Source organism: Leptonychotes weddellii, chromosome 3 (genome assembly GCF_054177405.1).
Source record: "Leptonychotes weddellii isolate Sample4059 chromosome 3, ASM5417740v2, whole genome shotgun sequence".
Lineage (NCBI taxonomy): Eukaryota > Metazoa > Chordata > Mammalia > Carnivora > Phocidae > Leptonychotes > Leptonychotes weddellii.
The window spans coordinates 53,863,897-53,876,779 of record NC_138371.1 but is presented as its reverse complement, the minus strand read 5'-3'; the positions used below and the strand labels follow the sequence as shown (position 1 = coordinate 53,876,779).

Genomic DNA, 12,883 nt, shown 5'->3' with positions numbered 1-12,883 from the left:
CCATCACCACCACTGCCAAGAATTTCGCCAAACCAACCGCCTCTCTTGGCGCCTACCTTCGAGACCGTGAGTTCTTTGTCCCTTGCACTGTGACAGTGACCATGGGCAGGCGTGTTTTAGAAAGGCTCGAAGACTCTGACCAAGACCCTCCCAATTCTTCCAATCCATTGTTCTCTCGTATTACTTGCTTACAAGTTTTTGTATTCAATACATCCAGAGAAGAACGCGGTGTGTTCACGCATGCTCTCTTAACTGCAAAGGAATTATTCCCGAAAAGTTTTTAAGGAAAAAATTCGAATGGTTTCATTTCAAGCACTTGTCTTAAATGTAAGATTATAATTAGTGTCTTTTAAAGCAACCCAAATCATCTTACTTTTTCTTCTAAAAGCTTTTTTTCCTGCTCTCTACAGAAAAAATTTTAAAACCTCACACTTTATTGCGTCGGAATGTCAGGTTTGATTAAAAGGGCAATTAGAAAATACCTCACGGTCATTCCAATTTCGGTATTATAAATTCTGACGAAAGAAAAGATAGTCAAACCACATTAATGGTCTTCAGCTTCTATCCTCAACAGATAAATTCTAAAGCCTGTATGATCCCGCCGATAAGTTAACTAATGGCAGCGCCTTTTTGTCCTAATTTAAAAAACCACTAGTCTTATGTAAAACAACAACGGCTTCCCGTGCTTTCTGGAAAAAAACATCAAGATTTAACTCATTTTACTGCTGCAGATGATGATGTGGTTGCCAGATAAGAGGTGCCACACTCAGAGACAGTGACTGGACGAATAAAGGGGGGAATTCATGCTTAATTCTTTGATTTTTACGCTTAATAACGTAAACCGCACGCCGCAATGCAAGTGATAAGAGCCAAAACCCGCAAGACTCTCGCTCTGCTCTCCATTACCCCGCACCTCGACTTTTCCTCTCCCAGCCCGGGAATTCATGCAAATCAGCCTGCTAACCCCGGGGCAACACGAACCTCTTTCGCGCCATTCGCTCAGGACCGTGCAGCAACATAAAGAGGGTTGTCTAGAGCCCTAAAAGCGCCGCTTTTCCACGGCGGACTTTAGGGCATTCCAAGGCTGTGGCTTGGGGTCATAATATTTTGGGGGCCGTTTTTTTCCCCAGTGCCGAGAGGGTCTCGCGCCTGGGTAGGCAGTTACCACAGCTTGCAGGACCTGCGCCCCAACGCGGGAAAGCCGGCTGGGGCCCCGCCCCTCGGGTCCCGGGTCTGAGTGCCCCGCCCGCCGCAGCTCCAGCTCCTTTGGCTCTGTGGGACCGCGGCGCGCGGTGCTTCGCTCTCCCGTCTCAGAGCGCCGGCCTGGGCGCCCGCCGCCAGCATGGACGCTCGCCGCGTGCCGGTGAGCGCTAAGCTGATGAACCCGAGGGGCGGGCGCGGTGGGTGCTGAGCGCGGACCGACTCCCTCTACCTCCGCGGTCCGAGTACTGCTTATCAACTGGTGGCGGTCCTGGGCAGCGCCCATTTAGGCAAGCCCCAGATTTTATGCATTTCGTGTAATTCCGAGCCCGGGACCGACCCCGCTAGGCGTGCGCACCCGGCGCGCTGGCGGTCGGAGATTTGAGCAGTTTTCAGGTTGGTTGGCAGCGCTGGGGAGCCCGAAGCCACGTGCGCCTGAAGTGCACGTGCGCTCGGGGCCGGACAGCGGCCAGAGCTAGCGGGTCCCCCATTGTGCCTGCCGGCCAGAGCCCGAGTGCAGGGGAACGCCTCCCTCCCTGCACCCTGGGGGTTTGCCCTGCAGCCGTGCAGCCTTTTCCAGCGTGCAGCTGCGGGCGGGTGGGTGGCTCGCTGCGGCAAGACCGGCGCGCACTGGGGGGCCCTTTGGACCCGCTCCCCGCCGGATTTTGCGCCTGCCACACCAGGATCCGCTTTCTAACCGCTGAGTACCTGTGGGTTTGAAGTTTAAAGGTCTTGCAAAATGGTCTCTTTAGGACTTGGGTGCGCACATGGGGGGAGGCATCTCTAGTTCCAGGCGGCGATTAAGAGCACCTGAAGGTGCTGTTCAACAACCATTTGCTCGTTTCCCACTCCTGCACCCACGAACCTTACTCGCAGCTGCAGGACGTTTCCCTGAATGGAACGTTACTTTTTGCTCTAACGGAAACCGGAACGTAGGGTCTGCCCCAGGAGATGTTAGAAGATGGGGGTTGGGTGGAAAGGAAGAGTGTGACATGCTTAAAATAAATAAAGAGTGACACGTGGGGAAGCTGTGGTTCTAGTGGGGGTGGGGTGTGGGAGAGGGCGTGTTGGGGGCGTGGTTTCAGACACTACTCTTGGGTGTAACCCGGCATTAGCTTTTAGATTGGAGAAAGCCATGTGTAACAGGACTTGGAATTTGACGTGCCTGGATTCGAATTTGGGCCATCCTGTGACGAATAATCCACTTAACCCCTCACGCCTCGGCTTCCCCATTTGTTAGGTGGGAATAATGATAGCACCTTTGTTGCAAGGAATTAAACGTAATGTGAAAACATGCTTAGGGCCTGGCACGAAAAAAACACCTACTAAGTGGTATTAGTTATTACCTGCCTGCCAGAAAAGTTCATCTCAACCGTAACCATTTGCCTTTTTCTACGTCTTTTCCTCCAAACATGCATTTGCCTGCTAACTAACTCTTGGCATGTGCTGACGCGTTAAAGCCCAGCGTAGGTTTCCCTGTCAGCTTCCAGTAGACTGCCTCCCTTGAAGCTGTCTTGGGCCTCTGACTGCTTGCAGGTAGATTGATGAGTAAATTGCTGCACTAGTGCAAGGAGCACTGCTGTCGTAGGAGATTACAGAATTGGGTTCTCCTTCCAGCTGTGTCCTCTTGGGCACTCTATTTCACCTCCCTGGAGCCTTGAATTTCCTCGCTTGGAAAATGGGGTGTTTGAGACCCCTTCTAATAGGTAGTAGCACTACCTATTATCACATTTTTCTGCCTTTCTAAAAGAACAAAAGACATGATAATTTTATTTGCAAGAGATTGAAATGAAGTGCCTAATGTTAGATGTACAAGGAAGGTCAAGAATGTTCTTTCCACCTGACACCTCAGATCTTGGCTTTATTTTGTGGGACCCGTAACAGAGGTTGCCTTTTAAAGTTTTCAGTGGGAGGAGTCATTTCTATTGTGTGGCCATATTTAAGAAAATTAAAACATAGGAACTAAAAACACTTAAGTCTCATTAAATGTTAAGAAATGCCAGAAACTGCTGTCTCTACATTTAGATAGATGCTAATTGCATTTTCTGATGAGCAAAGCCAGGCTTTTCAGTGTTTATGAACAAGTAACCTACAAGTAATTTGTGACTTACAGAAGGAATTCTAAAAACTTAAGAATTGTATAGGAAGCGGACTTTGGAAAGAGCTGAATGTCAGGCCAGGCTGATAGAATGCTGAGGTGGAATCGTGCATTCTACCTGGGTTTGGAGTGCTGTTTGACCTTCAACTTGCCTCCTTGTATGTTTGTTCACTCGGTTGATGTACTTGATTTGTAAGGGCTTGTGCTGAAATCACTATACCCCTCCTGGTTAGAGCAGGGCCAGCTTGAAAGCCTGCCATCTTGAAGTAGAGGTGCTGCCCAGTTCTTGTAGTTTGGGAAATTAGCATCACAGTACATAGGCCAAAGCTTATATAAAAAGACCTCATTAGCTTGATTTTGGCTGAGGGAGAGAAATCACTCTACCATTTTGTACTTTTGAAATTTCCTTTTGGAAGTGCAATCTAATGTTTTTAACAGGCAGGTTTTAGGAAGTCAGCATTAAGCCCCTTGGGAACTCCATATGACACGCTTAGCTTGGGGGAAAGAGGTGTTCAGTGAGGTAGTTCTGTAGATGTTTGATTGAACCGATAAATGTCCTTAACAATATTCCTTCAAAGGGATCCCCTTTTAAGATTTTACCAGGTTTTGAAAATATTGTTGTAGCATTCGCAAATCCTCCTTCTGCTATGTAGGATATAAGAAATGGATATATCTACTCTGTGCTGTTTGAACTACTAAACTCAAAAATGATGTCTTCAGTTAGTGTAAGCGTCCCACTTAATAGTATTGCCATTTTCATTTACAGCAAAAGGATCACGGAGTAAAGAAGAACGTAAAGAAATTTAGATATGTGAAGTTGATTTCCATGGAAACGTCGTCATCCTCTGATGACAGTTGTGACAGCTTTGCCTCTGATAATTTTGCAAACACGGTAAGTGCTGCCTGAGAATAAACAGAATTGAGTCTGCAGTGCCCACAGTGCCCCAAATGCTTTGTGCGTGATTAAAGCTGCTTGCTTTTTGCCTGCATTTCTATACAGCCGCTGGAAAATACAGTATGCATTGTAATTTCATTTCACTTTTTGCTGTGGTTCTAGGTAGTAATTGTTGGAGGTAGATTAGCTACTTATTCTATCTTTTTGAAATGTCGCCTAACCTAACATGCCTGATGATTTGCCATAACAACTCAGAAATCATTTGTAAACCTCTGAACCATTTTTCTTTGTAACAAAAGCTGTTCTCTTGTAGTGCACTTGTAAATGTGATTTGCTCTCTGCACGGTTTATGGAAAATTGGTTCTTGAAAAAGGAAAAAAAATGCACAACCACATTTATTTATTTATTTTACAGAAACCTAAATTCAGGTCAGATATCAGTGAAGAACTGGCAAATGTTTTTTATGAGGACTCTGATAATGAATCTTTCTGCGGCTTTTCAGAAAGTGAGGTGCAAGATGTGTTAGACCATTGTGGATTTTTACAGAAATCAAGGCCAGATGTCACTAAAGAACTGGCCAGTATTTTTCATGCCGACTCTGACGATGAATCATTTTGCGGTTTCTCAGAGAGTGAGATACAAGATGGAATGGTGAGTTTGAGAACCCATGTCAAGAAGTACAGTACATTTACAGGCATGACATACTTGTTTGAAGTTTTTTTTTTTCTCGTAATTTAAAGTTTTTTTTCTCGTAATTTTCATTTTAGTCATGCCAGAAGATTTTGTTGACCTTTTTAAAATTTTAACATTTTCTTCATGTCTTACAACAGTTTTTACTAATGTAGCCCTACTTGTAAAGCTTTGAACATTTTGTAGGCTCTGAAAATCTTGGAAACCGGTAAGATAAAATTGGCCAACCTCCAGATTTCTGTTGCCACAGAAATCTAGCCTGATGATCAGAAGCCCACATGTCCTCAAGATTAGCTGTATTCGTATTTAAGTTCAAATGCCCAGCCCAGTACTGGCCCCGGCCTGGAGCAGGCCTTTGGTAAATGTGGGTTCGAGTGCACATAATGACAATTAGGGCCCTTCCTGCTTTCACTTGTGCTCCTTGGCTGGCTTTTCTTGTGCACGCTGCTTTACCTTTAACCTCGGTCCTTCTGCTCAGGCCACTGCTGCTGCACCTCAGTCCCGCTCTCCCTGAGCATATTGCTTAGTTCTGCAGACTCTGGTTAGCAGGACTGTCTCAACAAAGGAAGCAGTGTGTTGGTTTACAGTCAGGTGCATGCTCTTCAGCTCATTGGGGTCTGATGGGGAGCCACTCCCAGCGACCACAATGATACTGACATAAGTGAGAACATCTGGCGGAGGAGTGTTTATCGCGGTCTGACTTGGTGGTAATGTAACATTGCCTCTAAGAAGTGATGGTGGTCCAAATCAATGCAGATTGGAGTTCTTGCAGAGGCTGGTCTGTAAGTCTGCATGTGACCTGAACATTGTCTAGCCTGAGTCATTTCGGGGCAGTGAATACACTCTTTGTAGATGCTGGTTTGTTTCAATTAATAAGATGCCAATCGATTAAAAGTCTTAAGAACCCATAAAAGTTTGTCATTTTCTCGTCATTGGGCGCACTAAAAGTACATGAAGAATACTAGAAGCTGCGCAGATTTAAGAAGTGTTTGGATGTTAAAAAAAAAGTGGCTGTTCCCTTTCTGGGACTTTATGGGTTATATATTTTCTTTTCTCAGTCACTTTTTTTCAGCCATCACTACAATCAATTTAGAATATTTTCATCAGCTCCCCAAAAAAACCTTGTCCCCATTAACAGTCACTTCTCATCCTTTCCCAGTACCCTCAGTCGTCAATGGGCAACCACCAATTTGTCTGCTACCATTATAGATTTCCTACTCTGGACACTTCGTATGAATGAAACCGTACGCTATGAGGTCTTTCGTGAATGGCTTCTTTCACTTCATGGAAGATTTTCAAGCTTCTTCGATGTTGTGGCATGTGCTAGTACTTAATATCTTTTTATTGATGAGTAATATTTTGTGAATGTACAACATTTTATTTATCCTCTTCATCAGTTGATGGGCTTGGGGTTGTTTGCACCTTTTGACTATTGTGAATAGCACTACCGTGAACATTCACATACAAGTTTTGTGTGGACATAATACTATCGGAGCATATATACGAACAAGTCCTATGGTAACTCTGGCCTTGTAACGAACTGACAGGCTGTCTTCGGCTGCACCTTTGTACATTCCTACCAAAAGTGTATGTGGTTCCAGGTTCTCTACATCCTTGCCATACTTGCTATTGATTCAGCTCCACTAGTGGGTAATGAAGCGGTATCTTGTGATTCCGATTTGCTTTTCCCTGGTGGCTAATTTTAATATATTTTTAATGATGGAACCCCACTTTAATTTTGGAATCTCAAAAAATTTTTTTAATTTTAAGTTTACAGTAAGTAGATTAGAGAGGTACCTCAAATAGTCAAATTCATAGAGACAGAAAGTAGAATGGTAGTTTCCAGAGGCCAGAGGCCAGAAGGGAGTGGGGAGTTAGTGTTGAACGGGTGCAGAGTTTCAGTTTGGGAAGATGGAAAAGTTCTGGAGACGGATGGTGGTGATGGTTGTACAACAGTGTGAATGTCCTTCATGCCACTGAACTGTACACTTAAAAAGGGTTAAAATGGTGAATTTCATGTTATGCCTATTTGCCGCAAATTTTTTAAAAAGTAGATTAGAGCACTCAGGCACCTGTAATATAGTTTAATGCCAAACATTGAAACCATGGTTGTGGGAGAACACATATTTGTTTTTATAGGAATTCTTTTAAAAAACAAAAGATCTATTTTTGAATTAAAAAGGGAGCTGGGATTTTCACATTAAAAAAAAAGATTAAGAACCACTGGCCTAAGGGCTATGAAGATGGCTTATAAAGACCTGTCTCAGGCTACAGGAGTTCAACTACCCTGATTATTGTATTTATTTGTAATTCCTGATTTTATTGCCCAGAGCTGTCAATTAAGATTGACAATTAAGGTGTTCAATTAAAATTTATTTGATGTCAGTGTCTTTTGTTCAGAAGGGATTTTGTAGTCATATTGGTGCAGCCTGTCGGACAATCAACAAGTCATTAACGACTCCATTGTTCCTGATTAACTAGAGACTGCAGTCAGACCACACTGGCTACAGGACTCGCAGCCAGTGCCGAGGGTCCGGACCCCTCCGGGTGGCCATGAAGTTTCCAACCCAAAAAACCAGGGGAGCCGCCAGCAAAAGAGCAGTGCCCCCCCAGCCCCCTGAGAATACTGTGACCGATTCCAGTTCTGATTCAGAAGATGAAAATGGAATGAATTTTTTGGAGAAAAGAGCTTTAAATATAAAGCAAAACAAAGCAATGGTAGGTATCTGACTTTGTGCTAACACTAATAACCCTTCCCGTCCTTTCTGTAAGCTGCTCATTGCTTATACCTGTGTCCTAAGAATTATTTTCAGTGTAACTGTGAAGTCTTCACAATGTGTGCTTTAAATGTGCTGCTTTTCCTAAATTAACTTCTCTTTTTTAATCTATTAAAGTCTTGGAAATGTATAAGTGAAATCAGAAACTCGAGATGTGCTACTAATTTCCAGAAGTTGCTTTTTTTCAGCAGTTATTCTAAACTAATAATTTCTGTTGAATATCCTCCCTTTTTAGCTTGCAAAACTAATGTCAGAATTAGAAAGCTTCCCTGGCTCATTCCCTGGAAGGCGTTCCCTACCAGGCCCCAGTACAGTAAGTGCAAATCATTCTTTATATTGTAGTATTTTGGACAGGTCTAAGATAGATTTATTTTTAAGATTTTATTTATTAGAGAATGAGCAGGGGGAGGGGCAGAGGGAGAGGGAGAAGCAGACTCTCACTGAGCAGGGATCCCAATGCCAGGCTCCATCTCAGGACCCCGGGTTCAGGACCAGAGCCGAAGGCAGACGCTTAACCGATTGAACCACCCAGGTGCCCCTAAATTTGTTATTTTAAAATCCAATTTCCTTATTTTGTGTAGTCCTACAGACAAAGAAGTAAACCTAACAGATCTCTGGGACCTCTTCTGTGCATGCTAGGACAGGTGTGGCCTCTCCAAACCATGCTTCTGCAGCGCTTAAACCCCTTTTGATTGGCTATTTCTCTCCTTCCCAACTAAATTAAGCCTCTCAAGGGTAGGGAGTAAAGATTGAATTTTTTTTTTTTTTCTGTATCCCCAGCATTAGGATATTCCTTCCTTCCTCTGCTGCATTTCCTAATAATAGAGGTTTTTAATAACTGAGAATGGGAGAAAAAAAGGGAAAAAACAATTTCCTAACCAAGTCACGGCCTAATATATGTGATTATCTTCTGAGGAACTAAGCTGGTGCAACTAAGGGGAATTTGGTGTGTCTACTCCCTGAGGAGAAAGGGAAGAGGCAAGCAAGAAACAGAAGAAGGAAAACCATACATACATTTCTCTCTTGTGCCATGTAGAAATAGTGGATATGTTTCAGGGCTCAAGAGATATTGTAGAAAGGGTTTTTTTGGGAAAACGAGATCTGTTCTTAAGTGGAAGAATAAAAGGATCATCTCTCAGTCTGAGAGAGATGGCTTGTTGTTAGAAGAGCAGAATTACAACAGCTGTATCATTTTGGGTCTCACTTCCCATGCGTTATGGAAAGGACAAAGGATTAGGAAATGGAGCTCCCGTTTTACTTAAACAAAAACGTACTTAAGGAGAAGGTGCCACTTCTCTTCATTCTGGAATAAATGGGTTCCATCATGTGTGTTTTGTTTAGCAGTCAAAGACACCCCGAAGGCGTACATTCCCAGGTGTAGCTTCCAGGAGAAACCCTGAACGAAGAGCTCGTCCTCTTACCAGGTCAAGGTCCCGGATCCTTGGGTCCCTTAGTGCTCTACCCACAGAGGAGGAGGAGGAAGAGGAGGAGGATAAGTACATGCTGGTGAGAAAGAGGAAGACCATGGACAACTACGTGAATGTGAGCTCTCCACATTTGTGTTTGCTCTTCTGTTTGTCATCTTCTGTAAGCCCAGTATCCAATACACAACACAGGGACCCATGTGGCCTCAACATAAGATGACCCGTAGTAAACCTTCTCAAATCATTCAGAATTGTTAATGTCATATAAACTTATTTGATGTGTTTTGTTAGCAGGTGAGAAGGTCAAAGCTTGTTGCTTACTTGCCTTTTTTTTTTAAGATTTTATTTTTAAGTAATCTCTACATCCAACATGGGACTCAAACTTATAACACCAACATCAAGAGTTGCGTGCTCTACCGACTGAGCCAGCCAGAGTGCCCCCCCTACCTTTTATTTCAAGATTTTATTTTTAAGTGGCCAAAGCTTTCTTCAGCTTCTTAATGTAGGAATCATTTCCATGACGTTGTCCCATTATCTTTAGTAAACTTAACTTGCCCCTTCTCCATAAGCTATAAGAAAGATTTCTAGGTTGAATTCTTCGTGAAGAAATTACAAATCATGTATCTGGGATTCAGAGCTGGGGAGAGCCAGTAGAAACACCATTCCATGAATTTTGTCATGCAGGAAGATGACATGCCCAGAAGTCGTCGTGCCGGATCCATGACCCTTCCACATGTAATTCGCCCTGTGGAAGAAATTACAGAGGAAGAGCTGGAGAACATCTGCAACAACTCTCGAGAGAAGATCTATAACCGCTCATTGGTACGAACCTCTCTCAGTCATATCTGTGAACATGAACATCTGTGAGAGAAAGGATAGCTTCTATCCTTAGAGTTTTGCTAATGTTAAAGGTCTTAGCATATTTGATATGTGCCTGGGTGTTTTTTTCATATAAGGAAAGTTTTTTTAGCATCCTTGGGATACACATCTCTTAGTGAGTCTGCAGTAATGGTATTTGCCTAGTAAGCCTTTGGTAGCATTTGATTTTTCTTTAAATTTAGAAGTCGATTCAACATATGTTTACTGTGTGTACGTCTACATACACAGGTGCTGGGGTAGAGTGGTGTGCTAAAAAGAAAGATTGGGGTACTTTTTTTTGCATAAGATGTTTTCTTGCAGAAAACTAGTTTTGATGATATTAACTATTGCATCTGCCAATTGATGAAATCACCATGCTTGATTTATTTTTCATGCCCTTGGCATATACATGTGCGTGTAGATTTAACGTAGGATTGAAAGACGAATTGTCAGACACCATCTACAAAGAAGGACGTTCTTTATGCTGTTTTTCTATACAAAAAGCGGTGTTTTGTTCTTTTTTTCCGTCTTAATTTGCCTCTTTGTAGGGATCTACTTGCCATCAATGCCGCCAGAAAACTATTGATACCAAAACAAACTGCAGAAACCCAGAGTGCTGGGGTGTTCGAGGCCAGTTCTGTGGTCCCTGCCTTCGAAACCGTTACGGTGAAGAGGTCAAGGATGCTCTGCTGGATCCAGTAGGTGCCTTGAAGGGTGGTCCTGTGGACTTAAATGTTAGCCATGAGTTGAAAGGGCCAGAAAGGGTAACAGTGAAAGGATCGAGCCTTAGAGTTGTGGGGTGCACATTTCAGGGGAGGCTGATGACTTCATAGACCAGTATGAGTCCCCCTCCAGAGTGCTTGGTTGGGACCAGACCTTACAGGGGAAGTTGACTCTACCCTTGCTAGTTGCTGTGTAACCTCTGCTGCATTTCCTAAGAAAACATCAGGAGGACTAATGGAAATTAATCATATTAAGCTTTTGCTGTTACTTAAAAAAAAAAAAAAGATGTAAATGCAATTGATGTACCTACCTTAGAGGTTAAATAAGAATAGATAAGTAAGGGGAGGAAAGTAAGATTTGATTTAACTGTGCCTTTTCACAATTCTCCTTCAGAATTGGCATTGCCCGCCTTGCCGCAGGATCTGCAACTGTAGTTTCTGCCGGCAGCGAGATGGGCGGTGTGCGACTGGGGTCCTTGTGTATTTAGCCAAATACCATGGCTTTGGGAATGTGCATGCTTACTTGAAAAGGTAAATGGCTGGTTTTTCTCTCTTCCACACCCAAATCTTACATTCATGTTTGTGTCTTAATAAAAAGATAATAGAAGTGAAAATAGTGTTTGTCTCCGGGGGGTGAGGACTGCAGGTTTTGACTGCAAAGGGACACACTGGGAGTCTTTTCCAATCTTGGAAATGCGTTCTGTCTTCATCTGGGTGGTGGGGACGTGTGTGTGAGTGCATAAAAATTCCAGTTGTATGGGGGCGCCTGGGTGGCTCAGTTGGTTAAGCGACTGCCTTCGGCTCAGGTCATGATCCTGGAGTCCCTGGATCGAGTCCCGCATCGGGCTCCCTGCTCGGCAGGGAGTCTGCTTTGACCTCTGACCCTATCCCCTTTCATGTGTTCTCTCTCATTCTCTCTCTCTCAAATAAATAAATAAAATCTTTAAAAAAAAAAAAATTCCAGTTGTATGTTTAGATGTATGTACTTAACTATATATACTATAACTCAATGAAAACATTTTGAAAACTGAATTAGGCTTTCCAAAGAACATTCTTAGGTTGAAAACCATATCCTGACCTGTTCCCTTCTCTCTTTCAGTCTGAAACAGGAATTCGAAATGCAAGCATAGCATTTGGAAGATCCACTCCCCGTCTTCAATGCGCAAATATTCCTACTAAAGTTTTCGGTTTTTTCACATGATTGAAACCCGAGTTAAGAATTTTGATGATAAGCCAGTTTTATAGGAAACGCAAATCAAGTTAATCTCAGTAGACACACGTGTCTCTGACCATCACAGAGGTATATCGCTAGCTATACTTTGCCCTCCTGCAGTTTCTTCTTTGCTTCCCCCCCACCCCATACCATCCCCCCTCTATTTCCAGTGGTTCTCTCCCACCATTTTGTTTCTGATTCTTTTTAAATGGCAAGTTTAGGAAAGCATGTTTGATTTAATTGGCGTTGAAATAGCCCTGGAATCCACCCATAAAACCAAGCACTTAGAAACACAGTAGTAATGTTAACTAACTACATCCAGAGAACAGCCCTCTAACTTGTTTACGAGAAAGCTGTATAATTTTAGATTTAGCGTTCATACTAGTTGATGTTTTTTAACAGAATCAAGGCACACAAGTCTTAAAACCATGTGAAAAAATTCGGTAATTGTTGGAAAGTGGAGTATATTCCTTTGGATGCCTCTCATGAGAATATTCCATGTATTATGCTTATTTTACAAGTTGCCCTGGTTGAGACTCAGTTGCTTCTGCTTTCTTCCACTACAAGGTTAAGTGATGCATCTGGCTCTCACAGTCACTGCCCAAAGGTCCAAGGGCAGTGCTGTATTATTCAAAATCATGTAGAAAAGACATCCCAGGGAGTTAGGATGGTGAGGTTTCAGGAATAGGCTGACTTGAATTCATGCTGTAACACTTCAGCATAATTGTAGTTAGCCAAGTTTATTTTGGTTTGTATGTAAGGTGTGTCAAATTCCTGATCATTTTGCATGGAAAATTAATAGTAATACTCGTCTACTACTAGTCTTTGCGGTGTTTGCTTTCTTGAAGTTATAAACTAGGCACAGGGTTCATGTTCAGCTTTTAAGCACTTTTATAACAATGAGAAGTGCCTTTTTAGAATTGGGTGACTTTCAACAGTTTGTTAACTTGCCATCTCTACCCTTTTAGTTTCTGGGCAGATTTCATGTGTCGTGCCCTACCCCCCC

General features: G+C 43.0%; 1 protein-coding gene across 3 annotated transcripts; it reads left to right on the top strand.

Moving 5' to 3' along the window:
- Positions 1–1,220: 1,220 nt before the first annotated feature.
- On the top strand, positions 1,221–12,877 carry CDCA7 (cell division cycle associated 7). Of its 3 annotated transcripts, XM_081814151.1 has the most exons (10): positions 1,221–1,363; positions 4,065–4,190; positions 4,608–4,844; positions 7,365–7,601; positions 7,896–7,973; positions 9,002–9,202; positions 9,769–9,906; positions 10,491–10,640; positions 11,059–11,195; positions 11,764–12,877. In XM_081814151.1, exons 1-10 carry the CDS (start codon positions 1,343–1,345, stop codon positions 11,792–11,794), a joined length of 1,356 nt encoding a protein of 451 aa, XP_081670277.1. In that variant the 5' UTR covers positions 1,221–1,342; the 3' UTR covers positions 11,795–12,877. The 3 variants fall into 3 exon arrangements, with proteins under 3 accessions (XP_081670277.1, XP_081670278.1, XP_081670279.1); XM_081814152.1 differs by lacking the exon at positions 7,896–7,973; XM_081814153.1 differs by lacking the exon at positions 4,608–4,844 and having other exon boundaries at positions 1,222–1,363.
- Positions 12,878–12,883: the final 6 nt, after the last annotated feature.